At 69.5% G+C, this 10,660-nt stretch overlaps 1 protein-coding gene across 1 annotated transcript; it reads left to right on the top strand.

Annotated features, from left to right (window-relative positions):
* Positions 1-228: 228 nt before the first annotated feature.
* Positions 229-9,896, top strand: CKMT1A (creatine kinase, mitochondrial 1A; the record flags this gene model as incomplete). Its single annotated transcript, XM_082321421.1, has 9 exons — positions 229-377; positions 5,917-6,115; positions 6,551-6,646; positions 6,765-6,986; positions 7,519-7,604; positions 8,641-8,764; positions 8,927-9,061; positions 9,434-9,559; positions 9,780-9,896. 9 exons carry the CDS (start codon positions 229-231, stop codon positions 9,894-9,896), a joined length of 1,254 nt encoding a protein of 417 aa, XP_082177547.1.
* Between the last annotated feature and the right edge of the window lie 764 nt (positions 9,897-10,660).

The raw sequence follows: 10,660 nt of genomic DNA, 5'->3' as shown, positions 1-10,660 counted from the left end.
CCCCTCCGGCGCTGTCCGGCGCGCGGTGCTGAAGGCGGCGGGCGGGGCGGGGCGGGGCGGGGCGGGCGCGCAGGTGGCGGTGCCGTTGCCGTTGCGGCCCCCCCGTGCCGGCCGGCTCCCCGCCCCCCGCGCGCCCTGCCGCCGCCGTTGCCGTCCCCATTCCCATTCCGTTCCCGTCCCCGTCCCGCCCGCCCTCCGGCCCCGCCGCGCTCGCTCCGCCGCTCCGCCATGGCCAGCACCTTCGCCCGCGCCCTCTCCGCCCGCCGCTCCGCCGGCCTCCTGGCCATGGTGGGCGCCGGCTCCCTCGCCGCCGGCTTCCTCCTCGCCCGGGACTCGGTCAGCGCGGGCGACCGGCAGCGGCGGCGCTACCCGCCCAGGTACCGGGGCGCACGGGCGGGGGGCCCGGGGCGGCTCACGGGGGCGGCGGGGCGGGCGCTGCTCGGCGGCGGGCGGGGGCGACCGGGGCGCGCGGGGACCGAGCCCGCACCGGCCCCGGGCGGCGGCGGGGGCTCGGCCGCGTTGGACGGAGCCGCCCCGCCTCGGGCCCCGCCGCCCCGCGCCCAAGGGCACCGGCGCCGCCACGGCGGAGCCTCCGCGCCCAGCCCGGCCTCCCCGGCCGCCGCGCCGGGGCGCTGGGCGCGGAGCCGCGGGGGCCGGCGGGTCCGGCTCCCCGGGGCTGGGCTGGGCCCTCCCGCGCCGGCCGGGCTGCCGCGGGGCCCCGCCGCCGGAACGGACCGAGCGGGGGCCGTGCGGGCTGCGGGGCCTCCCCGGGCGCCCCCCCCGAGCCCGGGGGCCGGCTCCCACCGGCGGCCGTCCGGGCTGGGAGCCCCGGGACTGCCGCCGCCCTGGGCGCTGGCGGGGCACCGGGACCAGCCGCCGTGCCGGCAGCCCGGGGCAGGCGGCGGCGGGGGGGGGCAAGCGCTGGCGGGCAGGGCGGGGGCCGGGGGCCCGGAGGGAGCTGGGGGCGTCGGGGGCCGGGGCAGCCTGGCGGGGGGGACGCGGCGCGGGCTCGGCCCGGGGGTCGGGGGAGCCGGGGAGCCCTTGCCCGCGTCCTGGTGGGCACGGGACGGAGCAAAGGGCTCGTTTTCTCCTCCTGGCCAAACACCCAGGAGCTCCGGCTGCGAGAGCCGGTGTCCGAGCGGGCAGAGGCTCCTCGGCGGCCCCGGGGGCTGGCGGCCGCTCCTGGCCCGAGCCCATCTGGCTGTACCAGTCTTCCCACGCGCCGGCCTGCGGGACGGGGACTTCTCTCTTTAGAAGAAAAGCTTTCCTGGCAGGTCCTCGCTCTGCCACCTCAGGGGCAGTGTTAAAGGGAGAACTGGAGGGGCCCGGCGGTGCTGAGGCCCCCAGCCTGCGGGCAAGTTTTGGATGAAGGTGGGCCCCGAGGCGTGCTATCGGGACTCCTGGGAGGCAGGCACGGGGCCGGGCCAGGCGGGCGCGTGCACGGCCGTGGCCTGGCTTAGGGGTGCTTTTGGGGTAACGCTGGCTCTGCCAGGGCCGCTGGCCCCATTCGCGCAACCGGTGCCTGATCCCTTAAGCCAGATCAGTGTCGCAGCCGCGGAGCGGTGCTGAGGTCAGGCTCCAGCACAGAAGGGCTCGTGTCACTCTCCCTCCAAACCGCTCTTGGCCAAGGGCTGCCCCGGGTTGCCCGGCCGGGCCCCAGGAGGGCCAGGCGCTTCGCTGCCGCGGGCGGAGGCGTTGCCACCGCTCCGCTCACCGCCGCTTGCCGGAGCGATAAGGAAGCGGGGGCCACGAGGCCGGGAGAGGTGCAGGCAGGGCCTGCCCGCTGCCCGCGCTGCCTGGCCCCCGGAGCGTGGAGGGCCAGGGCGCAAGATGGGGGCTGGAGGCGGGAGCTGCCTGTGCCTTACGAGGGCCGGGAGGGGAGAGGGACAGGGACGTGGCAGCCACCAGCCCGTCCTTCCGCCTTGCGCCGGCACCGGCTGCTCGGCCTGGCACAGCTCAGAGGCAGGTCAGGAACGCGAGGAGCGGGTTTTCCTCCCCATCCTGATGCCGGCAGAGACTGCGCGCAGCAAAGGAGCGGAGTGGGGAAGGAGGCAGCACGTTACTGCTCCAAACACATGCGGCTGCTGTGATCCCTGCACCAAACACCGTGCGGTTAGAGAGCGGCGCGGCGCTGCATTGCAGGCTGAGAGCCCTGCTCGTGCAGAAAGCTGAGAGCCGGCTGGGGGCTCAGACGTGCTGGGTCGGGCACAGAAACGAGGGGAGGGAAACGGAGCGGGTTTGAAGAATGATGGAGGCTGGATGTTACTGTTCATTCATCTCCCAAGAGGGCTGTATTTTCAAGCTTTCTGAACAACGGCAGGGCCACAGACATCGGGTCTTCACCGAGTGAGGATGGTGAAGGAAAAACACCGGGACCCGTGAGAGCTGCTGGCTGGCGTGAGAAAGGCAGGCGCTCTGCCCGTGTCCCGCTCCTGCGGGCGAGGGCGCCGGGGCCCGGGGAGAGCCGGCCTGCCCCGCTGAACCTGGGCACGCACGAAACGCTGGCCGTGTCCGTGTTGCGGCCAGGGGCAGGGGCCGAGCTGGCCGTGCTGCAAAGGCGTTGCTGTGGCAGGATCGGTGGCTGGGGAAAAACGGCAGTCCGAACATTGATGCTGAAAACAAGGAGAGGGCTGGGGCAGCAGCCAGGCACCCTCTGTGGGACGGAGGGGGCTGAGGTGAGTCTGGAGGAGGGGGTGAGATCAAGGCAGGGGATGTGGCTGAGAAGCTCTAAAATGAGCTTCCCGGGAGGGTCTGTTTGGCTGGGAGCAGTTTTGTGACGGTGCTGACACTTGGAAAGAGCCTGGGCAGAGCCCCACGGGTGAGCCGCAGCATCCCGCTCTGCGGGGGCGAGTCAGCCCGCTGGGGGATTTTGCTCCTCTAGTCTGTCAGTTAAATAAGGAGAGACATTGGCAGCAGCCTTGGGGGCTCCGAGCGGCACTCCGCGGCCGCCTGCCAGAGGCACCGCAGCGCAAATGGCCACGCTGGGGAGGGGCACGGGCACCCCCCCAGAGGAGACGTGGGCACGGCTGTGCCCGCTGCCAGGCGCGGTCCCACACGAGGCGCCGCGCTCGGACGGTCGCGCCGGGGCTCCCCGCCAAAGCGTCTCCGCACAAAGCCTGAGCCCCCTCCTCCCTGCATAAACAAGCCGCGCTGCCTGCCGCAACCTGCCAGCACCCCGCTCCTCCCGCTCGCCCCCCGCGCCTCCCCAGAGGCCGCACGCGGCAGGGGCTGCCATCGGCCTGGGCACCGCAGAGCCGGTGACGCCAGGAAGGGCGCTGGGGGCTGCTGGGCTAGCGGTGAAGAGCCGCGGGGAGACGCAGGGGGCTCCGCTCCCGGAGAGGCTGCTCAGTCAGTAAAGGGACTGATAATACCTGCCGAGCGCTTAGCAGGTCTCGTCCCGGGTGAAGCACCCCCTCGCGCAAGGGCAGAGAGGGCAGCTGCTGCAGGCAGCCGCAGCCCGCGGTCGCAGGCAGGACAGCAGCGCCGAGCTGCCTCGCGGGACGGCGCGGGTGGTAGCAGAGCGCCCGCGCCGAGTCACGCTCCTGGCAGACGTCCACCTTCCGCTGAGGACACTTCCAGCCTCTGCGGCTGGGGAGCCGGAGCGGGGAGCCCACCCCATCGCTCAGCCGCGTGGCACGGGGAAAAAAGGGTGCTGCTGAAAGGGTCACAATTTAAAAACCAGCTTTGGGGACCAAACCCAAGGGGCCAAGGCAGCCCCAGTAAGGCCAAAGGCGGTGTCGCCTTCGTGCCTGCGGCAGAGGACACCCGCACACCCAGGGGAGCGCGGTGGGAGCGCGGCGCCCGCCCCCGAGCCCTCCCTCGCCAGCCCCGGGACGCAGCCCGGGCTGCAGGAACAGGCAGTCTCCCCTGCAGCTCCGCAGGGCCCTGCTTGCCAGCACAGCGCTGGGCGTTCAGCACCTTCATCCCTGCATCGCCTGCCGATCCTGGCACCACCCGGCTTAGTTCGGGTGCTCTAGGACGGCTGAAGAGAGATTCCCCAGATTTGCTGGCACTGACTCAGGGCTGTTCTGGTGGAGGGTGTGTTTGGGCCAGGAGCTAAGTCAGCACTGCAGCAGGCGCAGACCCTGCAGGCAGGCGCCGGAGTCGCAGGGTTTGGGCCTCTCTGAACACTTTGGTGAAGGTACGGACTGTCCGTGGCAGATAGCATGCTTAAACCTCCAGCAGTCTTCTGCTTACTGGCGGTAAGCTGGCTTCCCTTAGCACCCTTCAGTGGCTCCCTGGACGTCGCCCGCTGACGCGAGTGGAAAGCAGAGCAGGCAGGCTGTGGTCCTGGCGTGCCGGGTGGCACTAGCAGTGCTGGGGGCAGGGGAGGAACTTGTCCAAGTCTCCCATTCTGATCAGCAAATGCTTTTTACCAGTGTCTCTCCCTGGGGAGACGTGGGTCAGCAGCCAGCTGACGGGGAGGCTGGGGCAGGCTGCATCCCAGATACGACGCGTCAGCCTCTGAACTGGAGCATCTCAACAGGGCACAGTTATGTGTGTGGGCTGGGGGAGCAGCCCTCAGCCTGCACAGCCTGGGACCAGCTCCTGCCCGGAGCAAACGCCTGGTCCAGGCTGGAGCCAAGTTCTTCCCTACGCAGAGCAGACAATGTAAGCCCTACCTCCCTTTCTTTCTGCAAAGCGCAGGAAGCCACAAGCAGTAGCCAAGCTGTAGGCGAAGGGCCAACGCACGTTCCTTGGCCCGCAGACGCAGGGGTGGAGGCGGCGGCAGCGACAGCACGCTGCATTGCAGCATGGGGGCTGGGTGCTGGCAGCCAGACCCAGCGCCCTGTGCGGACGCTCAGCCCAGGAGCAGGACCTGGGCGCCAGGATGGTGCCAGGGCTCGCTGCTGGCGGTGGTGGCCAGCTGTTGCTCCAACTGACCCGGACCTGTACTAGCCCCAGCTCCTCTTCTCCCACACGGAACCCCCCCCAAGGCAGCACCCCTCCTGGGAGAGGATCAGGTGTCCCCAGGGCTGCCGGACCCCCTCTGGCCACCGGCCAGGTTGCCTGGGCTGACAAGTGCCAGTCCTGTCCCACCGAGGCAAGAGGAGGCACCACGTCCCAGCAGGAGGGATCTGACCGAGGAGAGCGCTGCCGGGGTCCTGCCCTGCCAATCCCCCCGTGAGCGCAGCACCAGCGCAAAGCCTGGCTAAAGTGGGAATGAGGTCAGGCGGCGGCCTCCCGCTGAGCCGATTAGAGGAAAGCATCCCCCTAATACAATAAACTCCACCAGAGCAGCGCGGTTCCCACCGGCTGCAGATTGGGGTCAACCAATCTCCTGCCCCACGGCATCTGGGGGACGGGGGGTCGTGGCACCCGGCTGGGGCCCAGGGGCCAGACACGCCAGGGCCCCGCGGGCTGCGAGCCCTGCCTCCCCGCTCGCTGCACAGGCAGACCCCGGTGCTGGGCAGGAGGGGAGCGGGAGCAGCCACCCTCCGTTTGGGCTGGCACCGGGGTAGCCCCAGGGAGGAGAAGGGGAGTGAGACCCCCCTCCACGGCCCGGCCGCCCCGGCAGCTCAGCGCACAGGCTCCCGCCAGCTGCCCGTGCCCCAGCATGGAGCTGTGGCTGACGTGGCCGCCGCCGCTTTCCCGGCAAGCTCTCCCCACCCCGGGGCCCTGGTACGTGGCTGATAAGGAGCCACACCCTAACAACCGATCCAGATTTGCTCGTGGACTCTTGTCCTTGTGGCAATGTCAGCCCTCAGCTCGGGCTGCTCTCTGCCCTCGCTGTGCGATGCCAGTGACTGCCTTCCCGCTCCCACCTGGCCTTTGCTGGTGTGGACAAGCAGAGCAGCTTGACCTCCCTCCCTGGAGCTCCCCTGCCCACACCTGCCCTGAGGGTCTCTGTGGGGCAAGGGCACGAGTGCTGGGGACCCCTGGCCCCAAAGGGCTCACCGGTCTCTCCTCCCACAGTGCTGAGTACCCCGACCTGCGGAAGCACAACAACTGCATGGCCAGCAACCTGACGCCAGCCATCTATGCCAGGCTCTGTGACAAAGCAACCCCAAATGGCTGGACCCTGGACCAGTGCATCCAGACGGGTGTCGACAACCCCGGCCACCCCTTCATCAAGACCGTGGGCATGGTAGCTGGCGATGAAGAAACCTACGAGGTGAGCGGTGGCCGGAGCCCTGCCATGCTCCAGGCTCTCCGGGGTGCCTGCAGTAGCCAGGAGTCCCAGTACCGGCGGTACATCCAGCAGCCTGGGGTGTTTCTGCCCACTCCTCCTGCCCAGCCCAGGCAGCTGGAGAGGCCCCTCGGCCAGCCCCAGCCCCAGCGTGTCCCTGTGGGACACAGGGCTCCTTCAGATCAGCTGTTCCTACAGTCCTGCAACCTCCTCCTCCTCGCCCCTGAGCCCCACTTGCCCGGGCAGCGTCGGCCCCGTGGATTGCCATTGCATTGCAGGATGCGCCATGGCCCCAGCCACCCTCTGCAGCCCCCCTGCTGCCATGTCCCCCACGCTGGCAGCGGGACCGTGCCAAGCCTGTGGCAGGGGCTTCGTGGGGTGCTGGTCTGTGGTGCTGCACATCATCCCGCTTTCTTCCAGGTGTTTGCTGACCTGTTTGACCCGGTGATTCAGGAGCGGCACAACGGATACAACCCCCGCACCATGAAGCACGTCACAGACCTGGACGCCAGCAAGGTGCGCGAGCCGGGCAGCGGTGCTGTGCACGGGGGCCCTTTCCTGGGCCTCGGGGGGCAGGGCCCCCGCCAGCACCAGCGCCGCCCCGTAAGCGCCCCACGGCTTGTGTCTGTTCCAGATAAAGTTTGGCCACTTCGATGAGCGCTACGTGCTCTCATCCCGGGTCCGGACTGGGCGCAGCATCCGCGGGCTGAGCCTGCCGCCAGCCTGCACCCGCGCTGAGCGGCGGGAGGTGGAGAAGGTGGCCGTGGAGGCGCTGAACGGCCTCACCGGAGACCTGGCAGGCCGGTACTACCGCCTCAGCGAGATGACAGAGAAGGAGCAACAGCAGCTCATTGATGTGAGTTGGTGCAGCTCCCGGCCAGCCACCCCGGGTGCCCGCAGAGCAGGACCCCTTTCCCGGCATTGCCTCTCAGGGAGGCCGTATCCTTCTTTCCCAGCCCCGCTGCCCTGTGGGACCAGGACCCCCTTCCCCAGCGAGGCCGCCCCGCGGTGCAGAGGGTGCTCACGGGGCTGCTCAGCCCTCCCGAGCCAGGGGAGGAGGGAGCTTGCTGAACACAGCCCCCGCAGCTCACGGCCCCCTCCAGCTCTCAGCCCTTGTCCCTGCCCATGCCCAGGGGAAGGTGGGCTCATGGCGCACAGCCGGTGCCCCGCCAGCCCCTGGTACGGGGTGGGCTGTGCACCAGCAGCCTTCTGCCCCCCTGGCCAGGAAGGCAGGGACTCCTGCCCATCGGTGGGGACAGCAGGCGAGCTTGTCCCACCTGGGACAGCCGCGGTGCATCGCCTGCACGGCAGGCTGGGACCAGTGAGACAGGGTGTCCTGTCGCCAGCCGTGCAGCCCTGGCGAGCCCTCGCACTCTGCCTCCCTCCAGGACCACTTCCTCTTCGACAAGCCGGTGTCCCCGCTCCTGACGGCAGCAGGAATGGCCCGGGACTGGCCTGACGCCCGAGGGATCTGGTGAGGATCTGCCCCGGCATCGGGCAGTCAGCAGGGCAGAAGGGCAGGGGACACTGCTGCTCCGTCCGGCTGCCCCAGCCCCGCCACCCGTGTTCTCCATGCTCGCTGAACCGCAGACCCCGGCACATGCGGCACCGGCCCCCCGGGGCCACTGTCACCCCAGGCTCTGTGGGCACACGGAGCTGGGCTCTCCCTGCTCACACCTGACCTGGGAGCCCCTGTTCGCTGCAGCCAGCAGCCAGCCGCTCCATACACAAGCCACGGCATCCTCCGAAGAAGTGGGACTTCAGAGCCCGCGCCTGCTCTCGGTCCTGCCCGCTCTCACCATCTGCAGCACCTTGCACTCTAGGCTGCCAAAAGCCTGTAATTGCCCTCTGCTCCCCAGGCAATCCCCAGCGTTCCTCCCGGCTCTCTACACACTCTGCCTGCCCCCAAACTTATCCTGCCACAATTGCATCTTACCGCTCCCTCCCGGCATCTCTGCACAGCCACGCCACATCCCACGCAGCATCCCATGCACCCGTGGAGTGACAGCCGGCACACGCACTCGCCCACGCCGCCCTCGCTGGCGCAGCGGCTTTATAGCAGCCTCATGGAAAACACCTCCACAGCACACGTGGTCCCCAGCTCCAGCCACCCCCTAACCCAGCATCCCGACGTGCACCCCACCGCTCACAGCCCCCTCCCTCTGCCTGCGCGGTGCAGGAGCCGGGGTCCTGTCCCCAGTCCAGGCAGGGCTGCCACCACGCTGGCACCGCGCTGCTCCTCCCCGGGAGTGCTTGCCTGCGCCCATGGCACCGGAGCCAGGACACGTCACCCGCAGCGGTGCGTGTGGATGAACGCTGGCCCGTCTCCAGGAGCAGCTCCTGGCTGTCTGCCTTGCTGCCGGGCTGTGCTCTGGCAATGCACTCCCACCCACGGGCACAGGACTGCGGGGCAGCCCTGGCACCACGGTCACGGGGGCAGAAGGGGCACAGTCGGGGCTGGCATAGGTGGCTGTAGCCGCCAGCACAGCTGAACGCTGCCCTGTCCCTAGGCACAACAACGAGAAGACCTTCCTGATCTGGATCAACGAGGAGGACCACACGCGCGTCATCTCCATGGAGAAGGGTGGCAACATGAAGCGTGTCTTTGAGCGGTTCTGTCGGGGCCTGAAGGAGGTGAGCACCCGCCAGCCTCCGCTGTGCCAGCCCCGTGGACAGGCAGACAGGCAGACAGGCGGACAGGGCAAGCGGGGCCACTGCGGGGCTGGCCCTTGCGCTCGGCCGGGGCTGGGCACCCCACGGCCGGGGGCTGACCGGCTGCTTGTGCCTCTAACCCAGGTGGAGCGGCTAATCCAGGAGCGAGGCTGGGAGTTCATGTGGAACGAGCGGCTGGGTTACATCCTGACCTGCCCCTCCAACCTGGGCACTGGGCTGCGAGCAGGCGTCCACATCAAGCTGCCACTGCTCAGCAAGGTATTACCATGGCCAGTTTTGTGGGGAGCCAGGCCAGGGCTGTGGGGAGCCCCAGCTGCCGGGTCGCAGGGAGCCCAGCCACGTGGGAGGTGCAGGACTGCACGGGACCCGGCCCTGGACCTCGCCCAGGTTCCCCGAGGAAGCGGAGCGTACGGTCCAGCCCACGCCTGCATCCGCGGCTGGGGGGGACGGGGACGGGGACCCAGGTGTCCACCTGGCTCTGCTCGGGGCAGGGCACCCTGTGGCGATTACGAGCCCGCTGGCGGGGTCCTGTGAGCGGCGGGAGGGCTGCCCCAGGGAGCAGTCGGCTGCAGAGCCCTGACTCCCTTGCTGATGGTCCCACTGAGCACTGACACCTTCTCTGGGCACCAGGATAGCCGCTTCCCTAAGATCCTGGAGAACCTCCGGCTACAGAAGCGTGGGACAGGCGGTGTGGACACCGCAGCCACTGGCAGTGTCTTCGACATCTCCAACCTGGACCGGTTGGGGAAGTCAGAGGTGGGTGCCGGGCAGAGCTGCTTTTGGGGCGGGAGGTTCTGGAGCGTGTGTGCACGAGAGGCCCGCGGCACCCGAACAGCTCCAGGGCTGCGTGCTGGGGCCAGCGCGTGGGGACTGGGGGTGGCAGCGCCTGCCCTTCACGCAGTGGGGCCGGCCGGGTGCCTTGCCGGCGGGGCTCCCGGGACAGCCCTGAGTCAGGACGTGTGTGCTCCTGGTGCAGGTGGAGCTGGTGCAGCTGGTGATAGACGGTGTGAACTACCTGATTGACTGCGAGCGGCGGCTGGAGAAGGGGCAGGACATCCGCATCCCCTCCGCGGTGCCGCAATTCCGGCACTGAGCTGGACCAAGGCAGCGCCAGCCCTGCGGGACCCAGCTCCCCCGTAGCTTACGTGATCTCTGTGCCCAGCATGTCGCTGTGTCCTGTTACCCGCAACGCGCCAGGCCAGGCCCCATAAACGTGCGCTGCTGTAGCTGTGGCTCGGTCTCCTCTTTACCCCAGCACCCGCCACCCCACCGATCTCCTGGCCCTCAATGCCCAAGTGTGCAGGGCAGCCCACGCCCTGGGAGTGGGCTCTCTGCCTCTGGAGCTGTGCCCCGCTCCCGCACAGGCGGCAGGGGCTGAGAGCAGGACAGACCCTCGGGCATGGCCCCATCGCAGCGGGGTCTGCGGTCCCGAGGGGTCATGCTCACTCACCGGAGCTGGGGTCCCGCAGCAACAGCAGGAGCAGCATCCCAAAGCTGGGAAAGGAAGCAGCCATTCCCGCATCCTGTGGCCAGCAGGAGTGAGAGGGACAGACAGACGGACAAGGCCCCACACAACCTGCACCGGCAGGTGCTCACATAGCCTGGCTCCAGCCCCTTCCACTCTTGCATCCTCTGTGGCTCCAACCCTTCTCGGACGGAGGCAGCCCCAAAGACCTCCTGTCCCACGGACCGCCAAGATGGAACTGTGCTGCAGCCCCGCTGCCTACCCAGCCCCAGCCCCTGCCCTGCCCTTGCCCTGCCCTTGCCCAGCCCCTGCCCAGCCCCTGCCCCTGCCCAGCCCCTGCCCCTGCCCAGCCCCTGCCCAGCCCCTGCCCAGCCCCTGCCCAGCCCCTGCCC

Source organism: Platalea leucorodia, assembly GCF_965183815.1.
Source record: "Platalea leucorodia genome assembly, chromosome: 9".
Classification (NCBI taxonomy): domain Eukaryota; kingdom Metazoa; phylum Chordata; class Aves; order Pelecaniformes; family Threskiornithidae; genus Platalea; species Platalea leucorodia.
The sequence above is the reverse complement of the archived record's forward strand: the minus strand, read 5'-3'. Positions and strand labels throughout refer to the sequence as shown.